Below are 24717 nucleotides of genomic sequence, written 5' to 3'. Positions count from 1 at the left end.
AAATGGGGAATCATGTAAAGGTGCATTATTAAAATATGAATGAGTTGAGAACTGAAAAAAAAAAAAAAAAAAAAAAAAAAAAAAAAAAAGTAGGTTTCATAAAAAAATACATTTAATCATGATTCCAAAACTACACTCGACTTCCACATTTCCATTCCTATGTTTTTTCCTCAGGGAAGCCAATCCTTCCCCATTCCACTTTTCAATTCATCTATATTTTTCAAATAGTGCACTTGTACATGATTTCACCTATTAAAAACAAAAAAATCAAAATTAAATTAAATTAATTTTATATATAATCGGGTCGGGGTGAGGTTGGACAAGACAATACCCAAACTCTTCTCGAGTTTTTAAGAAAAATCTCAAACTCACCCCTAACTCATTTATTTACATTTCCAACATGTTCTATTAGGAGCGATATAGTAGTTTTTTGTCCTTAAATATAATCTAGATTATCAATTGAATATTTGCTAAAAATTACTTACTTCAACCCCACATTGAACTTTTTCTAATAACTTATGATTCTTTACATCTGAAATATCTATAAAAGGGCTAGTTATTTGTACATGCTTTTGAAGAAGATGTGGGTATCCTTACATCGATTCAAAGCTTACATTTACATAATTTTTTTATTTAATATACGCGCTTTTTATATTGGTATACAAGGGATTGAATATTGACATAATATTCATATTGTCATAAATGTTGTTGTATCAATGAATATAAATAAAAATTGGGACAATTGTGTTTTAGATTAACTGGTCCAAAAATTAAGATTTGACTCATAAAAATTGCATAATTGATGTGAATGATATAAAATATGAAGAGACGAATATACCCTTGAAAACTATTTTAAGTATTTTCTACCATAATATTTCACAACTTTTTATCTTAATTTTTTTTAATAATTATTCTGAAAATTTATTATTTTTAGAAAACTAATTTTTTTAAAAAAATATATTCTAAAATATATCATTTTTAAAAAATATTTTTGACATATTTTTATATACATAATTTTAAAAAATATATATTTTCCAAGATATTTGATTTTAAATAATAATTTATTTTTATTTTTTTGGAAAAGGGTGTATTTTTTTCCAAATCACTAAATTAAATTAAATTTTATTGAGGTTTAAAAAATGAATAAAATTTAAATTAATGTTTTTTTACTCTCTTTTTTTATGGTTAATAAAGGTCATTTTTGAAAAGATAAAAAATCTATATCATTCTTTTCAATTTTCACACTTCCTCTAGGTCTTGGGCTTAAATAGTAAACTTATATGGACCAAAGTTTAATTTTTGGGCCCAATTAAGTCCAAAACACAATTGTCTCATAAAAATTACCATTTCTTAACATGCAAATTAAAATCAATTTCAATATATGTTTAGTATTGTTTTTACTCAAAGCATTTTTTTATATAAATATTTCTCTAAAAGTGTTTTTAGGAAAATTACTTATCATTTTTTTTTTCGAGAAAACATTATAAATAATTTTTATTTTAAAAAAAATATTTTTTTAATTTTACCAAATACCTCATTTTTTTCAAAAACATAAGTAATTTAGAATCAGACATTTTTAGTAAGAAAAAGATTATGATAAAAATAATTAGTTAGTGAATAAATTATAAGAAGCATAATCTCGGAAATAGAAAAAAAAATGAAACCAAGATAGACTCACGTTTTTTTTTTAATTCAAGTTCAATCTTTGCTTATATACTAGTTTGTATAGAGATTGAGCCAAAGAAAATGGAGAAAAAAAATATAAGAAAAGAAAAAAAAAAAACAAACAAGGAAAAGTTATAAAATTATTCCCTTGTGAGAAGAAATCTTTTGACAAGATTGGCTTTCCTTTTCTTAATATTTTTTTTTCAACCATTTTGAAAAAATTCAAATATTAAAAATATATATATATTTTCTTTTAACATTTTTGCTATTTTCCAAAGAGTCTCAAAATGACGGTCAAATTCTTTTAAATTTACATCTATAGGAAACACTCCCACATGACAGAAATTGAATGCAAATGAATACAAATGCACTGAATTTCATTTGAAATGCATTTTGTAAGCCAATAAACGGCAGTGACGTGGAGGATAGGTGATCTACCAACAGTTGTTGGGGTTCCCCATGAAGTCCTCAAACTTTGAGCCAAAAATTTGAATTTGAAAATGACCGTGTCAATTCTTCCCGTTATCTTCTGCCCCTTCAACCCCCTCCATTTATATTATAATATTCAGGTTATTTAAAAAAATAATTATGAGTATTGAAACAAAATTACAGTAGTAGGCGTTTTTTAAATATTTTTATTCAAAATTCAAAAATACAATAGTGGTAGTGGTGTAATTTCCTTTCATGAGCCACGTGGCAAAATATTGGATGGATGTGAGAAATGGTTTCTGCAGCATTATATTCTTCCGCAATATAAACCCTTGATAAACCTCTGGATTGTTTCTACGCTGTTATCTCCATTCTCAGCCATATAAACCGTACAGAAACCCTAAGCCTCTCATCCCCAATCCGCATAATGGCCAAGAAGAAGGCGAACAACCAAGACAAGACAACCCAACAACACCAAGACCCGACCGACCACGATACCACGCCCATGGAGGACCCTTCTGAGAAACTCCAAAACCTCAAGTCCCTCAACTCTCTGCTCCTCAAAGAGACCTTTGAGCGTCGTCAACAGGTGGAGTCTCTGCAGCAGTCCAGAGAGGCTTTGGAGTCTGAGTTGTCTCGGTTTGCGATGGAGAAGAAGATCTTGGACGATGAGTTGAAGCAGCTGAGGGAGCAGACAATGGGGTTGGAGTTGGAGAAGAGCGTAATGGGTCTCTTTGTTGAGACCCAGATTGATGATTTGAGGAGAGAAGAGGGTGAGAAGGTGAAGAGTGAGATTGAGGTGTTGAAGGAAAAGGTCAATGAGGTTGTGGGCAATCTGGAAAAACAGAGGCTATTACTAGATCATGTCAGTGGTGAGAGGGATGGAATGAGGAGTGAGAGAGATTTTTGGGCTGAGGAGGCAAATAGGTTGAGGTTGAAAGTGGTTGAAATGGAGGGGAGAGAAAAAAAGACTGAAGAGAAGGTGAGTGTACTGCAAATGGAATGTGAGGCACTGATAGAAGAAAAAGAGAAGAAAGATGAAAGCATCGAGTCCCTGAAAATTGATAAAGATTTGGTCGAGAGGAGGTTGGCTGAATCAGTGAGGTTGAATAATGATTTGAAGGCTAAGATTGAGGCCATTGTTAGTGATAAAGAGGGGATTGAGAAGGAGAGAAGTACCCAAATGGTGTTGATAAATGAGTTGAAGAAGGAAGTGGGTGAACTCAATGAGAACAGATGTGCTCTGCTGAAGGAGCAAGAGGATTTGCGGATCAAAGTTTGTGAATTGGAGAAGAATCTAGTTGAGGCTAAAGAGAAGCAAGAGAAGATGGAAATGGAGAGCAATACACTGATCTCAGAGAAAAACGAGATGGAAAAACGCTTGGAAAGTTTAATGGGGGAAAAGGTTTCCACCATGAAGAGTCTGGAGGACGCTCAGAAGCAACTAGAGGTTCAGAAGCAAAAGGTGGAGGAGATACTTAGTGAGAAAAATGCGATTGAGGAGGTGAAATTTAAACAGGAGAGTGAAATTGTTGAGTTGCAGAAGGACGTGCGTGAGCTCGTGGATGTTCTTTCCAAATTGGAAAAGAAATTTGGAGAGATTGCAGAGAAGAACAAGCAATTGCAATCTGAAGCTACCCACTATAGAGATGCATTGAATCAGATTACAGTAGAGAGAGATGATGTGAAGAAGGGCCTTGCTGAGGAGAAAAAGAGCGGAGACAACCTGAGGACAAAAGTTGTGGAAATGGAGAAGAATACTGAAGAAACCTTGAAAGAGCTGGAGCAGATGAAGAGGGACCATGAGAAGCTCATTGGAGAAAAGAAAGAGTTGCAGAGCCTCTATGAAATGTTGAAGGGCGAAAAGGCTTCAGCAGAGAAGAACCTTGTGGAGGCTCAACAAGGAATCGATGATATGCGGGGTAAAGTTGAATCAATGCTTGCTAATTCAGAACTGGCCTTAGCCATGTTGAAGAACACCGGAGCCCTGGTTTGTCCATCCAAAGATGAAAATAATGGAAAGCAAGAAGAGGGTGTTTATGAGCAAAACACCAAAGAAGAAACTCAGCCATTTGCAGCACAGCTAGAAGCCATAAAGAATGCTTTCAGAAGCAGAGAGACCGAGGTAGAAGACATGAAGAGGCAAGTGGAGACTCTGCAGAAGACTCTGGCTGAGGCACACAAGAAGAGGAATTTCTGGACCTTGGTGTCATCTGCCACAACAATTTTTGCTGCAGCATCTTTTGCATATGTTGCTAAAGGCCACTGATGAGTTCATTTTTCCCATGAGCTTGTTGCTGATAAGGTCAAGTTGCTATGAATTCTAGAATTAACAGTCTCTTTTAACCTGGCAGAATGATGCCATTTGGTTGTTTTTAGTTTTCTATCTATTGAAGATGATGTAACCAATGCTAGAATCACAGGATTCACAACAACACATCAAGTCCAGATCTTTAATACTTCTTTCCTTAACATGAAGAATCCATCATCATCTGTCTTCCATTCAATTTATCCTGTGCTGTTCTACTTCTATTTTACTAGTCTCAAACCAGCCTTGTTAAGGGAGAAAATGAGTGAGAAAATCAGGGAAAATGGAGGAAGATGAAACTGATTAATGTGAAGATGGACTCCAATTCTTTTGCCAAGTTTAAACTAATGATGCATTAGGTTGTTCTGAATTGATCAATGTTACAATTCAAACATTCTACACCAAAAAAAAAAAGAGAGAGAGAAATAAATAAATTTTTAATATTTTAAAATAATAAAGTAAATTATTTCACATATTTTAGTAGTATTGATTCAGTTATAATTCACTGGATTTAAGTTCAATCCAAATTAAGAAACAATAAATCTAAATCAAATTCAAACTTGGATCGAATGTACTTATTCCAAGTCCTACTCAATTTCAATTTTTAAGCTTTAAATTTATGTATGTCTAACATTATGAAAAAGTACATGATATAATTTTATGTATTTTTCTAACATTATAAAAAAATATTAAATTAGCTTTGAGTTACACAAGCATTTGCCCAAACCCAAATTAAATTAAGTTGAAATTGAAAAAAGATAATCCAAACCCAACTCAAATGCTAAAACGATTGTCCAAGACCGATCAAAGTCAGGTTGCCCAAGTTGCAACATATGCAACGGATGCTGAAGCAAAAATTGCACCAATAAATAGTATTAACAATTAGGGTCTGTGTGAGAAGTGTTTTTAAAAGTTGTTCTGAAAAACAGTTTTTAAAAATAATTTTGTATGTTTTCAAAAATAAAAATACCTTTAGAAATTGAATTCCAAAAAATAATTTTTGTTATTAAAAACTAAAAAAAAAAAAAAAAACATATTTGATTGAGTTGATAAAAATAATTTTTTAGAATACTTGTATGAAAAGGAAATACTTGTAGTACCATATAAAATACACCTTTCAACAAGGCAACCCAAATTTTATATACAAGAAGGTTAGATGAAAATCCATTTGTTTGATAGTTTTAATATATTTCTTCAACAACACCATCATGCCATGCCCATGCCCATGCCCATCCACTCAGGCTTTTGCTTAGGTTAACTGGCTAAAGATCTCTCTCTCTCTACTTTCTCTCCCAACACTCCACGTACTCCCACGGTCCCACAACTACAGCCTCCTCATTAAAATCTAAAGAAATTCAACTGCAAAGGGAAAAATACAAAAATAAATGGAATCAACAGGGCGGAGTTTCCAGAATTTCTAAATTCTCACATAAAAAAATCGGTTATTTGATTTACTGTTTTTTTGTTATTATTCTTATATTTTTTTGTTCCATTTTTCTTTTCTTCAATATTTTTTTTAGGTATCACCATGTTTGGTTGTTGAGAAAATTGAGGGTGGGAGAATTTTGAGGTTTTTGTTATGGGTTGTTTGGAAGAAGAAATGACGAGGAGTTTTGGATTTTCTTGATTTGCTTCATTTCCTATGTTTTCTCATATCCTAATAGGGATAATCTTCCCCACTCCATCAGAAGGAAAAACAAAAAGGTGCCTGGAGAGGAGAGAGAGCAGAATAGATAACAATTGCCCACACCAGAGCAGCACATTCGTTTCAGATGTTCTCTAAAATTGGGGTATTTGAAAACACCAAAAACACAGAAAACAACTTAATACTCCTTTGCCAAACGAGTTTTTAGTATTTTTTATTTTCACGAACAAAAAACAATTTTTGAAAACATCATCCAAACATGCCCTTAATAGTAGTTAAGAAAATAGATCATTTAGAGTTCATTCCTCTGAAAACAATGAGACTAGATTCCTCCCCTCCATTTTCAAAGGCATCTAATCCATACCATGTGCTGCTTCTCCTCATGTTTGAATTTAGATGCTTGAACCATTTTGAAGTTAACAACTTGGCACCATGTGACTCTTCTGCAGTTACTGAAATTACACAAGGGAACTTCCATCTTTCATGCATTTAGTATTCATATATGTTGGAGAACCTTACGACAGGAAGACCTTTAAATAATGAGATGTTTTGACTTCAAAATGCTGCTTTTGTCCCCTTTTTTTCTTCAAAACCCAATCCTTCTTCAAACTTGCATCTCTGTCCCCACTCATTAGTTTTTCAGGTAGATTCACTTTCTTGAACCACAACTATTCCAAATATTATTGAAAATGAATAAATAAATGAAGCTATTGAGTAAATTCAGATCAATCTTTGACATGGATTGGTGCCAAAGGCCCCAGCCCAAGCCCAGATCTCAATGTTAAAGTCCCATTGGTAGCCAACTGGACATTGTACCCAAGTTCAGATTTGCCCAACAATAAACAAAGGAAAACTCATTTGATGACAGTGACTTTCCATGGAAATGTTGCATAGCAGTGTGACCTTGAACCAGCTAATTAAGGTCCAAAAAAAAGGGGGGCAAGGAAAAGGAAAGAACTAAAATAATACGGCAAAACATAATAAACCTTCAAATCAAACAAACCCAGTTTCTTGTTTCTATCATATTCAAATTTGGGCATGGAAAGTCAATTAAAGAGGACTGCATGTCTCTGTCCAAAGCTTAGCTTGTTCCTTACCATTTAATATTCTTCGAAAGCAAATACCAGCAGCTTCAAAGCTCTGTCTGAGGCTTCTCAATGTGTCCCTTCTCAATACCATCCAAAACTCCAACCACCAATAAGTGCCTTCAAAACAAGCCAATTTTGCATTGTCTCCATTGCCAATCTCTCCAAACTTATCATCTTCAACATCTGACAAAGAATGAATCACATCAATCTCAAAAGATGGCAAAATTTGCAGAGATATGAATTTGCCTCCAATCATTCATTGCAAGATATTGACCACACCCTCCTTTGTTTTGGGGTTTTGATTCAAACTTGTTTAGGACATTCAGTTAGTAGATGTATTGTCTAATGGCTTTTACTGGAAGTTTTTGGGCAAATTCAATTGATGGATTGCACACGTATCTATCAATTAAAAAAGCCTTATCTCAACTAGTTGAGACACATAAACATCATTTATGAACTAAAATCTCAATTAAATGCTTTTGTGGTAACCGAAACCTCTTTAATTTGGCAAAGACCGCCTACTTATGCAGAAAGTTAAGCCAATGGGCAGCCAAAAAGCTGGGCAAACTGCACAAGGGTTCCCTTTCCTAGCTACCATAAGCCATTCCTATCATTGTGCATCTTGTGATCATATCCACCATTCACTCTTATTTCAGGGATACAAGACAACTTCTACACACAAATCTAGGCAGTTGATTCAAGGAAATGCAGGACAAACTTCAAACAAGAGGTCCAGCATACAAATCCTGGAAATTTTATCAATCACCAAAGCTTTCATTTTATAGAAGGAATGGTTCCAAAGTCTAAGCTGTCTTGCAGCGTTCCAAGTTTCAGACTTCACTCCTTTAACACTAAAAAATTACTAGAAACCAGCTATTAACATAAAACATGTCCATTCTGTAACAATTTGAATCTCTCAGCAATTCTAAACCAAAAAGAAGCAGTTGGAAAAAAGTATTTACAGTATCATTCAACATAAAAGTCAGGTATATTTGACTGTAAGCCTCCAAATAGAACACAGTAAGTCTGATTTCAAGCAGCCTTCTAAAATGAATCTGTTTTTCCTTAAAAGAAAAAATGAAGCAGAAACAGCAATAGAGGGAAAGATGTGAACAACAGATAAGCAAACATCTTTATATAAATTCTAGAACATATGTATAAACATACAGGTTCACAATATCATGGAAGGTTTCTCATCCACGTCTTAAAATTAGCTATATAACATTAGCCAGGCACCGACCCCAATTGATCGGCCACCAAACGATTACCCGCATGTGCCTGTCTTCCTCTCCTTATGCCGGAAGTCAGAGGGTAATCTTAGATTTGGTGGGTTTGCTAAACTTAGTCAACCGGCGGCTCATGCTGCCACAAGAGCCTTCATCAAACCATAACACCCGCAGTCATGCCACTTGGATGTGGATGTCCCAAAGACACAAGATCCTAATCCAGCTAGATGCTGAACCAAGCCTTCTACTCCAACAGCCAAGCCCAGTCATCTCTATACCAAGAAGAACCAGACCCCATTGGGGAGCAGAATCTTAACATCGCAATGATCAAGAAAACAGTAAGTAGTAATACTACACAAGCTTATCAACTGCAAACAACCCCTTCAGGAGAAATATAACCCCGAGTGAAATGTCAACCTTCTGTTATGTATGGCTGCCTGTCCGTAAAGTTAAGTCTATTACAGTTAGAACTCACAAAGTCACTTATCTCATCCATGACAGTATAGAAGTGGTCGTTGTTTGGCAACAAGTAGAAGCCGATTGTTGCCTTGTCCAGGTATAGATGTTTCACCTCTTGACCAGCTTTCTTAAGCCCTTCAACATAAGCCAATTGCCAATCCTGAACAAGATCCAACCCAGCAACCACAACAAGACTCTTGGGGAATTTCATTCCTACAAGGCTTTTACCATTGGACCAAAAGGGTTACAGGCCGCATGGTCCCTATCTTCCCTTCAGGGAGAAAAGCTCTCCAGTACCAGTCCCGTCTTGGATAGTGACAAAATATTTTCCATCTAAACGCTTTTCTGATTCAGTTCTCTCTTGTCCACCAAACATTGGGTTCAGTAGTATATTTCCCAATACTTCAATTCCGGATTCTACTGCCTTCAAGCAACATTGTGAACAATGTTGCCCCCAGAGCTATCCCAACCATGTATATATGAACTTTTGAGTCCTCCTCACTTTTAAGCCATGGCCTCGAGTTAACCCACTTAAGAGCAGCCCAGCCATCATCATAGGCACAAGGGTATGGGCTTTCAGGTGCTCGCCGATAATTCACAGACACAACAACAGCCTTGCATATGCCAACAAGGCGCCGGCAAAGTGTGTCATATATTGCACTATTAGCAGAGGAATGTGCAAAGCTCCCACCGTGGAAGAAAAGTATGACAGGAACAATATCACCCGTCACCGGCTTTTCAAGCTCCATGATGCTGGGGAGAGCTTCTTCTCCTGTGGCCGGTCGGTAGATTCGGCTAAGGAGACTTGTGCTCCGGTCGATGATGACATCAAAAGAGAACACCCCCTCAACTGGGTTTGCATTGGCAGGGACTTTCCTGTCAAGGAACTCAGCCAAGTGGCGATTGAAGGTGCCATCAGGACGGCGCAGAAGATTGTAAGCCAGCTTGAAATTGGATATCAGAATCCATGTATTTAGTGGAACCACCCTCTGTATATAGAAGAACAGGAGAAAATTCAGAAATTTTAGAATTCAACTCACACAATACCGACCAAAAGCGGTAAACTTCTTCCCCTGCATATAGGGTTCAAATGAATCCACAAATGATGAGAAAATAAATGAAGACATGAACAGAGAAGCCCCAGAAACCACGCAAATACGAAAGAAACCACTTGGACAAATAACAAAATCGATAAGGACATGCTCATATACAAGAAAATTCAGCATACAAAACCCCAAAAAAAACCATCAAAGCCTTCAAATCATATCATATCAAAATTCCAAAGGAACTCAAAACCCGTACGAAAATCAGCTAATTCAACTTTTCAATGAGAAAATCACAATCCCAAAACCCAAAATTCAAATACAGACAGGATAGAACAAACCCATCAGCAAGTCCAAATTTGATCTTCAGAATCCGATCAAAATCCCCAAACAAAACTGATTAAACCATACGCAACAAAAATTTCAACTTTTAGGAACAAAAATAAGGACCGCAAAGGCCACATATTCAAAGAACCAAAAAGGGCAAAACAAACCCATCAACAAATCCATATCTGGTATCAAAACCCCAAACAGAACCTGGCCTAAAACCAAGCTAAAATCAACTAAGTTTCAACTTATCAAAATCAAAATCGCCAAAACTCGGAAAACCAACAAACTAAACCAACCCATCATTTAATTTTCAAATCGAACCAAATCCCCCAACAAAGCTGCTCAACCTAACCTCATCCAGCCAAAAATTCGAGTTTCAAGGAAAAAAAAAAGAATCACAATCCCAATACCCAAAATTCAACCAACCCACAACAAAAAAATGCGAACTTGATCACCAAACAACAGGCTTGCGCCAAACCAACACAAACACACAAACTAAAAATCAATATACCTTGGACTCACTGAGGTTGACTTCATTACTCCCGGCCATGAACCTGGCCTTTAGGCCCTCCAAGATTCAATAGAACCAAAAACCCTAAAACCCAACAGAGATCTTCCCACAATTACCCACCTCACGACTCATCACCACAATTCCAAACCAAAACCACAACCCAACACAGCACCACACAATCAAACAAAAAATCTCCACTCTCTCTCTCTCTCTCTAGGAGCCACACTTATTTAACCCACCCAACAAACAAAATTAAAAATAAAATAAAAATAAAAACGGAAAAGGAAAAAAAAAAAAAAAAAAAAAAGGAGGATCAGAATAACAACAGAAAACAAAACCCTAATCTCTGAGAGTGTGTCTCCGAGATTAAAAATCTCTATTAATCTGCCTGCAATAAAACAGAGGAGAGAGAGGGGGAGGTGTGGAGGATAAGAGGGGGAGGCGCAAGATAGCAGGAGAATAGAGACAAATGCTAAAGAACGACTAGGGTGAACGGAGACGAGAGAGACGACAAAGTGAGCGGCCGAAAGAAACTGTTAGGTGGGACCCTTTTTATATAAATAAAAATAAATTAATTAAAAAGAAATAGGAAATGATTTTCTGCGAAATTATTTTTAAAATAAAAAAGGGAAAATAAAAGTGGGAAGATGGAGACAAAGGAAAACGGAGGAAGTGGGGGGACAAAGGAGTGCGAGCGTGCGGCCGACGCCAAGGCGCGTGAGGACAAACGGAGTCCGTTCCAAGGTGAAGTGACAGTTTTACCCCCTTTCCCTTTCTGTAATAAGAAAAATAGAAAATGTAGGCGGGTACTGTTTTGTCATATTATGCGCTTGGCAGTGTGGTTGGGGTTCACTTGTTTTTTTCCCCCTGGACACTTTCCCTCGTACTTCTATCTCTTTCTTTTTCTCTTTCTTTTTTATTTTCTCCTCTTATTTATTTTAATATATATATATCATTAAAATTAGTTCATATTTTAAATATTTTTAAATTATTTAACATTTATATAAATAATAATAATAATAATAAGCTTAAAAATGTAAAAAAAAAAATTAGTGCATATTTGATAACTGTTTTAAAACAGTTTTTAAAAATAATTTTTAAGAATATGTTTTTAAAATTGTTATTAATGTTTTGTAAAATAAAAATTTATTTGAAAATCTAAAATATTTTTAACTTGATTTTAATATTTTTAAATATATTTTAAAAATTAATTTTGATTTCTTATATTTTATTTTTAATTATTTTTTTTAAATAATCCTAAAAAATTAAATGAAAATAATTAAAAGATGTTTTCTATTATTAAGAACAAAAAAAATATAAAAATGTTTTTAAAAACAGTTGTCAAAGAGGTTCTTACTCTTTCAATTCTTTATTATTATTTTTTTGTTATTTTTAATTAATTTTAATTATATTTTATTTTTTTACCATTTTTTATAATAAATAAATAATAGAAAGTCATTTTTTCAATGTTTTTTTCCTTTTTCTTAATACTTTCCCGAAACCAAACATAATATGAAATATTTTGCATTATAGCATTACAAATTCATATACACATCTCAAATAGGATCCTAACACAAAAAAGGAACTTCTAAAATGATTTTACACATAGCCTCTCACTTAACATGGATTAGACCATGTGTTATTGCCCTCTGCTACCTCTAGTTTTGCATCTTAACTTCCTGTGAAAATGGGGACTTGGGACTTACTCCATCCTAGCAAACATGTGTAAATGTAGTCATTTTTACTTCAACTGAGACTCAAAACATATTTGGAAATTTGATCATTTTAACTTGTACCCATATTCATACAATAGGTGTGTGATCATAGAATTGAAAATCCATCTAAGGAACTGTTTGCCTTAAGTCTTCACTTTTCTTGTTTAAATTTTACAAGATTAATTTTTAAAAAAAAAAATATGCATCAATCACCTAACACTTAAGTCATGTTTGGTACATGAAAACGAGAAATGAGAACAAATATTTCATTTCAATTTTTATTTCTCCTCGAATATGAATGAATTTGATGGTTCCAATTTTTATGTTTGAATGTTTCAATTTCAATGTAATAAATAATGAAATTTAGAATAAAAAAATAAATAAATATAACTTTTAACAATAAAGTGAAAATAAAGAAGAGTATTTAGAAAATAAGTAGAAGTTGTTTTCATCGATTTTAAAAAAACAAAAGGAAAAATATAAAGAAATAAGAACATAATCCCTTTTGTGTTTCATTTTTTTTCTCCACTACTCAATATCAATATAAAAAATCTTAAAATTTTATTATAATATTACTATTTATATCTTATTAAAAACTATTTATTTTTAATTTAATGTACATATAAAATTAGTTTTAATTAGATTTCAATTAAAATTGATTTATATTATATAAATTGAATTTGTAATTTTTTTTATAAAATCAAAATAAAAAATTATTTTTTAAAAAATATCATCCAAACAAGTTTTTGTTTTTGCGTTTTTAAAACATTTTCTAAAATAAACTACACTTAATTGAAATCTCATTTATAATTAACAATTCATTTCCATTTGAATAATTCTTTATTCTATTCTCATGTATCCAAACTTGAAACCAACCAAAAAATAAAAATAAATGAAATGCCCATTTTCATCCTTCACTTCACTGTTGCATACCAAACATGAACTTAGTGTTATATAAAAGCGATAATTAATATGTGAATACAATGTCAAATAACATTTTTTATTATTTAACTAATTTGATCAAAACTTTAAAGGGCTTCTTACTTCCCAAACGATCCTCTTACATCTATATATAAATGCTGATTTATTAAGAATACGCAAGAAAAGCACTTCGAATTGTTGATTCATTGTCAGAGATGGCTTAAAACCAATAGTTCATTATTTAATGGATCTTTCTGATCTAATACTCCATTCGAGAGTTATCAGTATTTATCAAATATATTCCTATCTAATGCAAGGCTATTGGATCAAATGACAAAGACATTGTTGAGAAAAAGATGGCTTTTCCCGAATGAAATGAAAATTGGATTCATGTAACAGGAGAAAGATTTCTCATTCCTTAGCAGGAAAGATATGTGGTCATGAAATAGGGATTATGTTAGAAATGTTAAAATAGAGAATAAAAATGAGAAATCAATTTCATTCCGGTTTATTAATTTGTTTAAATCATTTCTTAGAATGAAAATTTCCTTACCATGGAAACTAAATCCTAGTCTCATTGGGATTTTTAATTCTCCTTATTTCACATTGGTTTCCCATCATAATTTTCATTCATATTCCCCACAGAACAACCTGAAGAGGTGGGACTTAGAGATGATGTGTTTTGGGTCTCACCTTACTCTAATTCACTTGTACATTTTTTAAGACTCCATAACCACAATTTTGTCCATTTTCGGAGGACCACACCTTTGCTTCACTCCCAATCATGTAGATGAAATGTGGCATGCACCTAAAAACACTACCCCATTATGTGTTTTCCTCCATCAATTCTCTACCCAAATCATTAATGCCAAAAAAAAAAATAAAAATAAAAATATATATATATATATATATACACACACATATCATATGAGTAATTTTGGATCGTTTTTCGATTTCCAAAAACTATTTTCTCTAATTTTTATTTTATTAAATCAAATTGGGTCAATCTCACTTGGACATCCAAACCCAATTCAAAAAATATAAAATGTAACTTTCTTGTGGATTTGACGTTGAAAATACGGAGAAAATTTTATTAAATTTAAATTTTATTTCTCTTTTTATTTTTTAAAAATTTCTACAAAAATCAAATTTCTTAAAGAAGATAATCGTTTAATAAAAAGCAATGGGCAGTGTCTGAAATTTGTCTTTTATGGAAGTATGAAGTTGGCATGCAATGTGCCACGTCTCAAGTAGAGTCCCACACGATTCATTCACAAGACCTCACACACCTTTGCCGATGACTTAGGTTTATTTGTTTTGCAGTAAAGTAGTTAAGAATGTGGTAACTATTTTAAAAACAGTTTTTGAGCAGAATTTTTTAAAACTGTTGTTCAAAATTTTGTAAGACAAAAATTTGTTTAAAACTTTAATCTATTTTTAACATTTTAAATATATTTTAATAATAATTTTTATATTTAATATTTTATTTTTAATCACTCTTCATATTTATATAATTATTGTTTAAAATAATCTTAAAAAAAATAAATAAAAATAAAATAAAACAACTAAAAGATGTTATCTGAAAATATTATATTTTTTGTTTTTCAGAATATAAAATAGTTTTTATTGTCAAACATTTTTTTTTTTGCTTCATATGACAAAAATTCTCAATGTTTTTGTTTAGTTATTATTAAAAAATTATATTTAATCTATATTTAAATATAGGTTCGACAATGCTTCTATTCAAAGCATTTTTAAATGTGTTTTACAGTGATTTTAAAAAATATTTTTAACCTTTTTAGCACTTGAATGATAAAAAATTTTATGTGTTAAAAAAAGTTGGAAATGCTTTTTAAAATCACGATCAAATGAGCTCTTAGGTTAAAAGCACCTTTTAGAATCACTACCAAATGAACTTTAAATATTTTTAAAGAAAAAAAAGCCTTTGAAAAATTTTTAAAAATACTTTTAAAATTTTGAAAAATCACTCCTAATGTCTTTTAAAGAAACATGTGTTAAGTGATTCTTTCAAAACATTTATGAAAAAAACATTTGATTATAAACATTTTAAAAAAATGCAATCAAATGCATTATAAACGGATCAATTCAGATATAATACAAATAATAATCAAATTAAAAATATAAATCCAAACACGATTTAATTAAAATTTAGGCAATGCATCATGAACTCATTTAAGCATCGGTTAGAGTTAATATAATTAATCTCATAATCTAACATATTTACGATCTAATTCACCTATTTATTCCAAATTAAATTTTAAACAAATGTGGATTAAATAAGTTATAAATAAATTCAAATTATCTATAATTACCAAGCGTTTTTACCAAGCAAAATATAGGAGAAATTTTTTTACCAACGGTGAAAACTGAAAAGAGTTTCCAGGGAGCAGTAAAAATTAAATAGAGGGGGTGGGGAGACGGAAAAGGCAGAAAAAAAAAAAAAGGGTGGGAGGAGGGGGGCTGTGGGCATTAAATGCGTACGGAGAAAAGCACGATGTACCATCACAGAGACGTGTACAAGTGTCTTTTTCCCCACTGCTTCACTTCACATGACAACTGGATAATACAGCTAAAGTTTGATGAGCTGGCAGCCTCCATGGCCCCCACCTGAAAGCGTGTATCGTGTTTCTGACTTTGTGTGATGCTCAACACGACACCGTTTTCTCTCCTTCTTTTGGGAGTGGGACCCATTTCTCGAAGGCGGTGGGATAATTTGCAAAAATCAACGTTTTTAAGGAATATCAAATATCTGCGTGTGTGTGACACACTCACACTCACACCCATCCTTCCTTCTCTTATTTATTATTTATTTTATTTTTCATAACAAATAAATAAATAAGTTGTACCTCTATATTCGTCCTTGGGGAGCTCTGCGTACATATATTTGTACTTTGGATAAGTTGCAACAACTTGTCCCCACTTTTCTCACGATCAAGACCGTCCATTTGGTGGACCATATGGTCCACATCATACATTGAAGCTTTGAAATTTTTGGTAATCCAATGGTCCACATAAACCCCACATTCTTTTTTTTTTAAGAATAAAAAGTAGTTTTTAAAAATAGAAGAAAGTAGTTCTTATCTATATTATTTAAAAATTTGAAATAAAAAAATATTTTAAGAGTTTTTCTATTATGTTATATGTGTATAATATTTTCATGATGATTTAGTCTGAAAATTATAAGTTTGTTTGATAATTAAAAATTAAAAATTAAAAAACAAGTTGAAACGAAAAAAAAAAAAAGAATATATTTTTAGATAATATTTTTTTAATTATTTTCAATAATTTATGATAATTATTTTAAAAATAATTATATAAATATATATAATGATTAAAAATAAGATTTTAGACATAAAAATTATTTTTAAACATATTTTAAATTATTAAATAAACTTTTATTTTACAAAACATCTTAAAAAACAATTTTTCAAAAATTGTTTTAAAAAACAATTGTAAAATATGATCTAAATTTCTAATAAAAAGTTTACTCACAATAAAAAAAATGTTTGAATATTTTTTATTAAAAAAATAATAATAAAGGGGTGGGGAAATGGCTTTTAGAAAATACTTTTATGTTGCAATATAACACTAGTAAACATGTTTGTTTTTCGAAATCATTTTGAAGCATTGAAATATATTCAAAATAATTCATAAATTTCAACAAAAAAATAATTTATAAAAATAAATTATGCTTCTAATGACTTGTTTGCCCTCCTTGTGTTAAACCCAAAAGTAGGGTTTTAGTAAGCAGTACATTTTTAATACCCAATCATTAGTATAATACAAGACATTAATACCCTTGTTTTTTTTTTCTAAATGACAAATAATTTCAAGTGCCAAATTTAGAGAAAAATAAATAAATTTAAAAATGTTCAATCATAGATAGAAAGTGGAACATGGATGAATAGGTCTTCCCATAATAATTGTGTGGTCCCAAATACAATTTATTAGCCATTAATTTTATTAATAAATAATATAAATTATAGTCTATGAATTAAATTTCTACTCATCCACACATCATGTCAGACAATTATTCTTTGTCACATCCAAGTGGTTGACGTGAATAATAATTCAAATAAATTTTTTTACTATTTACTTAAAAAAGAAAAAAAAAAAAAAGAAATATCACATTTTTAAGAAAATATCCCAAAGGGCCAAAAGCCCATTAAACCAACCTTTTGAGAGTCACATGCCCCTCACACTCTTTATATCTATGGACTAAAATACCCTAAATTGGAATTAACAAACATGCCCTTTTTATTTTTGTATTTTAAAATGAAAGTTTGTGTGAGTTTAGATTGCATGTAATATTACACAAATTTTTAAAAACTTTATAACTCATTTTTTAATATCGTGTAATTTTGCAATTTGACAAATATGATAAGAAAATAAAAATAAATTAAATATATTTTATCTTATATATGTGTTAGGTAAAACTTAATACTTATTATTTAATAATTTAAGTTAATTTTAAATTAAATTATATTTAAATTATTGACTTAAAATTTATTACTTAATTATTATTTTAAGTATTAGGATTGTTTGATAAAATTATTTAAAATTTATTACTTAATTATTATTTTTAGTAACATTTTTCATATATTTATTACACTCTTCATATTTATTTTACAATTTTCACAATTTAGTATCTTAGTCATTTTTTTTCTTTATATCATTTTTATACTTTAGTCACTTTTTTTTTTTGTCAACATTTTTTACATATAAATTATAAAATCTTATATCTTCGTTCATTGTCACGTGTATTGCTTTTTTATCATATTCTTTTTATCCTTGTTTATTTCATTTTTATTCTACTCCTGTATTTTATATTATCATATTTAATATTTTTATATAATTTTGAACCAACAACTCTCACATAACCATATAGATATTGTTTACCCCGAGTTCAAAAAAAACTTTTATAAACGTAAAACGTATTTACATGATTAAAAAAAATTCATATTTATATAATGTTAAAAAATTTCCCCCTATATAATATAGGATATCACATTGTTTTTTATGTTGATTGTATTTTTTATACCCTAGTTACATCTTTCCTACTCTAATCACAATTTTATACCCTACCTATATATTTTTTAGTACCATAATCATATTTTTCATACCTTAATCACACTCTTCATACATGAGTATAGTACTTATATTTTTTGTACTATACCCACATTCCTTATACCTCGATGACATATTTTGTATCCTAGTTACATTATTTATATTATAATACTATTTTTTTATCCCGTCACATTTCTTATTCCCAATTTATAAATTTTATATTTTATCATCTTAAATATACTTTTTATACGTCGATTATATTTTTCATACTCTGATTATATTTTTATGTAGATACTTTTTTAAAATATCTACTTCGAAATTTTTGCAATTTTGAATAAGATTAGACATGAATTAGTTTCCAATGTAATGCATTGATTATGTCTATAAATAGACAATCATCTAACATATGAAAATTTTTAATCAAATGAAGTATTTCATTAATGGATCCAATTGTTTGCCCCATAAGAAAATCAAGTTAGGCTGAGGTTAGATTGGGGAGAAGATTTTGGTGCCTTGAAAGGACATTTTTGGTATTCTATAAAATAAAAAATAAAAAATAAATAAATAAATAAAATGTGGAGAAAATGAGATGGAAAAGTGGGATGCTGACTTCATCAAATTGGATTGATGTGTTGTCCTCACATATGTGCCACGCCTTCCCATCCTTTTCTTTGGTTCCCTCTTCCTTGTTTGCTTCTCAATACCAAATGCCCCTTTCAAAACAAAAATACAAAGTGTTCTTCCTCCTATAAAATTTTAATCATTTATTCACAACCACTCTTTCTTTCTCACCCATTATTGCAAATCTTGGTCTTCATTTAAATTTTCCTAGAAAATGAAATTTTGTATGATAACTTCATAAAAATTAGGTGTTGTTTGGATACATCTCTTTTCAATTATACAAATTTAAATTTTTATTCTTTATTTACCAAATTTTAACCTTTTTGATGAAAAATGGTCATAAGGGTTGGAACTTAAAATTTGATATGATATATTATCAAAGAGGTATCATGAAATTTTCTATCTTGTTTAAGATTCTTGGGATCCAAACAACAGAAAGGAAAGAAAAGTACAAAGCATGCAGTGCAAATAGTGAAAATGAGTTGTGTTGTATTTGGGAGTGATATGGTATTATGGGGAGTATAGTAATTCAGGTGCAGCCCAATTGATGTTGGGTTAGGTTAGGTTAGGTCAACAACTTGGACTGAACAGTTTTTGTTTTCTTCTGCTTTACTCCTTTCTCTTTTCCTTTTTTAATTTTTATTTTTTTATATTTTTTATTTTTAAATTTAGTTCTTACCCTTTAATTTTTTTATATATAAAGTAATTGCTACAATTATTTTTTATTTTTTGTGGACTCCATCTCAACACCTCCTTTTTCTTTATAAAAAAGAAAATAATTTTATTTGTCTTGTTGTGCATTTCTGGCTCCTTGCTCTCATGTTATTTCTGTCACTTGCTTTTTGGTCCTCTCCATTCTTATCTTCTAATAATATGGGCATTTTTCAAAAAAATAATATCTTCTAATTATTAAAAAATAATTATTTTTTAATTCAAAATTTAAATTAAAAAAATAATTCCTAATGAAATTCTTAATATGGGTGTGACATTTTAGTAATTATTATGCTTTTAGACTAGTTTTGATTTAGGAAATAAAAAAATAATTCAAGAAATATAAGTCTGAAAACATATTATACATGTGAGTTACACCTTAAGAATAGGAAAGAAATGGAATGTGAAAGGGGAAATATTTGCCCTCCTCTATATCATATATTGGATTGTAGTATTGGAAAGGTGGGGTGTAGCTTTCCTACCGATATGTTGCTAATTATTTCTTGGCCTCTTATACTAATTCCATGCACCTCTCTGCCACCTTCTCTCAATATATATATATATATTAACATGTCACAATTTTTTAGTGATAATAAAAAGCGGTTTTTTTTTTTCCTTTTTTTTACAGATCAATTAATGATATTTTAGGTATTGGAATTGGGTTTGTATGTTCACGTTGATTGATTTGATCAAATTCAATAAATAAAAAAATGGAGGAGCAGTTTCTATCCAAAAATTATCACTATTAAAAAAAAGTTCCGATCAGCAAGAAAAAAGACTTCTTTTCCTATCTCTCTCTAAAATGGCCAAGAAAAGACTTTTTTTTTTTTTTCGCTTTCAAAATAGAAGTCCTCTCTCATTCTTTTTGTTTTCTCCATAAAAATATGGTCCAAGTATTTGCATTATGGAAGTAGAGTTACAAACTTGAGATGAAAAATTAATCAGTAAAATAACCAATGAAGATTCTTAGGCGTCTTAAAGGCAACTCAAAAGTCTTTGGCTATGTTTGATTCCTCATGTTTAGTTCTACTATGGAAAATAGGAAAGAAAGTTAAATATAATTAAAATTATGAAAAAAAAATTATATTTTAAAATTATTTAATCTTTGTATAAAATAGTTAAATAAATGAAAAATATTTGAAATAATATATTAAAATAATTTATGGACTTTAAATCTATTTTCTTTCCCTTACATTTTCATTTTCGAGAACCAAATATAACCTTAATTTCCATCACTAGGATTGAGAGAGGAAATGAAGTAATTTAAAACAAGTATTTTTAATTAAAAAACCTAATTACTGTGAGGAGAAAAGAATTTTTTTAAAAATTTCTTAAAACATTTGAGAAAAAAAAAATAGAAAGAGAAAGTAAATATTTATATATATATAATTAATAAATTATCTTAACATATTTCATCAAACTTACTTAATTTATTCATTTTTCTTTTTCTGATTAAATCGTTTAAAGATACATAAAATTTTAATTAAATTAAATTATATTCAGTTTTCTTTTATATTTTTTTTATGGTAAATAAAAAATAAGAAAAATGAGCCAAACACAAGAGTCAAGTAAATACACATTTTTCACATGCATAATACAACATGCAAATGTGCTTCTGATTTTGTAAAATATTACAGAAATGGAAATCAATCAGTAGAAAGAGCATTTTCAAAATCTGGAAACAAAATCAAACAGTTTCCTCCACAATTCTGCCACCCACTGACTGTTGGTGGTGCAGTTGCCAGTTCTTCATATGAGTTTCTGCAGATAATCCTCAATTTCATGCTATTTTCCATGTATGATAGAGAGCTGTAAATGCAATGGAGAGATCCCCTACTTGGCATTCTCATGAGTGAACTGCAAAAGGGTTTCTGACTTACCACCATGGGACTTGGAACAGAACCAAACACAGTGGAATGAGCAGTTAATGGAGGAAAAAGGGCTGAGAAGTCTGCATCTTTGGTGTCAAACTTCAGGCATAAACCCCATCCATTTCAATGTTAAGGAGTGAGTTTGGAGAAGTGGGCTGTGGTCCTAACATGGAGTTATGAATAGAGAATACTACCCTGGTCCATGGTCCATGGCCCTCTTTTTCAATGACACCTTGTTTTTTTTGTTTTTGTTTTTTGTTTTTTGGTTTTCCCATCATCCAATCACCCCCAAGAAAATTCTGTCACTGGGCACATCAAGAGTTAAAGAGGTGAAAGACCTCTTAAAAGTGAGGGGTCTGAAAGTAGGTTCCCCACTTACTACAGGGAGTTCAATTGGAGATCAGAGCTTGAATGGGCCTGTACCTTGGATCAGCCCTTTTAAGTGGGAAAGAGAATATGGATAGAATTTTAAAAAAGCTCTCCTAGAAAGAACCTGTGGGCATGTTTGGTGCGTGGGAATAGGACGGAAATTATGATAGAAAATGAAAGGGAATCATGATTCTGTGTAAAAAAGAAAAATTAAAATCTTAATAAGAGTAGGTTTAGTTTCCACAACAATGAAATTTTTATTTATATTATAATGTTTAAAAGCAATTCAAAAGATAAAATTGATTTTTCATTTCCATTCTTTATTCCAACATTCCAAACATGTCCTTTCTGTAGGTTATGTTTGGTTGTTTGAAAGTATTAAAGAAAATAGTTTTTTCATATTTGGTTTCATTATGAAAAGTATGAAAAAAAAAAATCAAATATAATTAAAATTAGTTAAAATTTTAAATATTTTAAAATTATTCAATCTTTATATAATAAACGATAATAGATGAAATGAATTTGAAGAAATATATAAAAACAATTTATTAATTTTAAATTTATTTTTTATTTTCCTTCTTTTTTTCCTCTCTTCCACTTTTCTTTTCTATTTTCTTTCATATTTTCCCTCAAACTTTCTAGAACCAAGTATTGCCGTAATGGTTTGAAAGAAAACATTTTTTATGTTCAAGAGGGAAAACATGAAAATGATGTTTAAACTTGAGCCCAAATGATTTCCTTAAACTAAAAGGGAAAAGTCGGACAATTAAGGCACGACACTATAAATAAACTAAAAAGATAGGACAATTAAGGCACGACACTAAAAGAAAATTATAAAGAAAAGGCCGGATAGTCGGACCATGGCACTAAAAGAAACATAAAAAGAAAAATGCACCTTCTTTATTAGAAAAAAAAAAAAAAAAGCCGTATGTGAAAATAATTCAAATTTTTTATTTTGTCATCATAATCAGATAAAAGAAATTAAAATTCCTTCCAACAATATTTGTGCCTTGGTTTTTTTAACAACGAAACAAGGCTTTCAAAACCATTTAGGGCCGGTTCAAAAACTGGGCCCGCAAATGTTTCCCAACAAGCGGGCTGCCGCCAATTCATGAGGCATTCACACGAAACGACGTCGTACTAGCCTTTCCCTCTCAAAACTCAACAACCCCTAAAATCAAAATGAAAATAGTTCCCGCGAATCTAAAGTACCTGCCACGCTGGCAATCCCCGTGAAGGCGTATCAACCAATCAGATCACACACTTTGCTTCTATATAGACACCGCTCTCACAACATGCATCTCAACATTCACACCTGCCGTCTCATTCACAGCCAAAATTTTAGGGTTAGGGTTTTGGATTCGTTTAAGGTAGAGATTTGAGATTGAAGATGAGTTCCACGGGATCAACCAAGGGAGGTAGAGGCAAGCCAAAGGCCTCAAAGTCGGTGTCGCGGTCTCAGAAGGCTGGGCTTCAATTTCCGGTGGGGAGGATTGCAAGGTTTCTCAAGGCCGGAAAGTATGCCGAGCGTGTTGGAGCCGGCGCCCCCGTCTACCTGTCTGCTGTTCTTGAGTATCTCGCGGCCGAGGTAAATTAGGGTTTCAACTCTGGAGCTTCTTTTTTTTTTTTTCCATTGTTTTTGATCGGGATGTATATCTTTCTTGGTTCTTTTCTGTTTGAGCATTTTATCCAATGAAAATAGAGTTTTTTTCCCCAAGTTTATGAGAGCTTTATGGATCGATTTTATCAATTAAAAATGGAAAAAAAAAGTTTCTTTTTGCGGTGTTTTGACGATTTGGAACTCAAGAAAGCATAGGATTATACAGGTTTTATGATTCGCTCTTTTGAATCAAGATTCTGATGGTTTGATGGTGTGTTGAGTCAGGTTTTGGAGCTTGCTGGAAATGCAGCGAGGGACAACAAAAAGAATCGCATTGTACCTCGCCACATACAGCTAGCAGTGAGGAATGACGAGGAACTAAGCAAACTATTGGGGTCAGTAACCATTGCTAATGGAGGGGTTTTGCCCAACATCCACCAGACTCTGTTGCCAAAGAAGACGGGTAAAGGCAAGGGGGAGATTGGGTCTGCTTCCCAGGAATTTTAGGGAGTTGTGTTAATGGCCTCTCCTTGTCCGTCTTTTTGATAGATATGTAGTATACACATCTTCTCTTCCTTCTATGGATAAAGTTTTGTTCTTTTAAACTCTTTGGAACAAAATGAAGTTCTAGGCCTTTTGAGGTGCTCCATGTACTCTTTTGATTCATGGAAGACGGAGCGGTTGAATGGGTTTTGTTATGTGGGTATGCCTCTCAGATTTCTTAGCACAATTTTGAAGATAAGTGATGGTCTTGAATGGTTTTAAAATCAATTAAATGATTAGGTTGCACTGTTCAATTTTGAAATTGAATGCTTTCTGCAAGATGTATTCTGGTTCACCAAGAGTTTCCTTAATTTCTCACCTGTGAGTAAGACAGGGCTTTGATTGTGAAGGATTTTGGACTTGTGTTGTTTGCAACTCATCAGTGGGTTGCTTTGATTCTTGTATTGTTGCAGCCAACTTGTTATGATGCCATGGTTTGAGAGTTAGGAAAAAGGCTAATCTATGATTCTCGGGTTCAAAAGTGTGTTATGTTTATGATATTAGCAAATGGCAGGATTGTCTGGTCTAATGGTGGAATGCATATGACAGTGGCAGTGTAACAACAAATATTTGC

General features: G+C 31.5%; 2 protein-coding genes and 1 pseudogene across 2 annotated transcripts; 2 read left to right on the top strand and 1 right to left on the bottom strand.

Annotated features, from left to right (window-relative positions):
* The first annotated feature begins 2521 nt into the window (after positions 1 to 2521).
* On the top strand, positions 2522 to 4363 carry LOC117930581 (paramyosin). Its single transcript, XM_034851221.1, has one exon. It carries the CDS (start codon positions 2522 to 2524, stop codon positions 4361 to 4363), a length of 1842 nt encoding a protein of 613 aa, XP_034707112.1.
* A 2853-nt stretch (positions 4364 to 7216) lies between these two features.
* Positions 7217 to 11021, bottom strand: LOC117931159 (annotated as a pseudogene).
* Positions 11022 to 23301: 12280 nt separating this feature from the next.
* Positions 23302 to 24298, top strand: LOC117930221 (histone H2AX). The gene is made up of 2 exons (XM_034850751.1): positions 23302 to 23588; positions 23886 to 24298. The coding sequence occupies exons 1-2, from the start codon at positions 23391 to 23393 to the stop codon at positions 24105 to 24107; spliced, it is 420 nt and encodes a 139-aa protein (XP_034706642.1). The 5' UTR covers positions 23302 to 23390; the 3' UTR covers positions 24108 to 24298.
* The last annotated feature ends 419 nt before the right edge of the window (positions 24299 to 24717 follow it).

This window comes from Vitis riparia, chromosome 14 (genome assembly GCF_004353265.1).
Source record: "Vitis riparia cultivar Riparia Gloire de Montpellier isolate 1030 chromosome 14, EGFV_Vit.rip_1.0, whole genome shotgun sequence".
Classification (NCBI taxonomy): Eukaryota; Viridiplantae; Streptophyta; class Magnoliopsida; order Vitales; family Vitaceae; genus Vitis; species Vitis riparia.
This window is presented reverse-complemented; position numbering and strand designations above follow the sequence as displayed.

Bases quoted from the DNA above. Each gene is read 5' to 3' on its own strand.
- LOC117930581 (XM_034851221.1), top strand. From the start codon at position 2,522: ATGGCCAAGAAGAAGGCGAACAACCAAGACAAGACAACCCAACAACAC.
- LOC117930221 (XM_034850751.1), top strand. From the start codon at position 23,391: ATGAGTTCCACGGGATCAACCAAGGGAGGTAGAGGCAAGCCAAAGGCC. The intron at 23,589-23,885 runs GTAAATTAGGGT...GTGTTGAGTCAG, and splicing joins TTGAGTATCTCGCGGCCGAG to GTTTTGGAGCTTGCTGGAAA.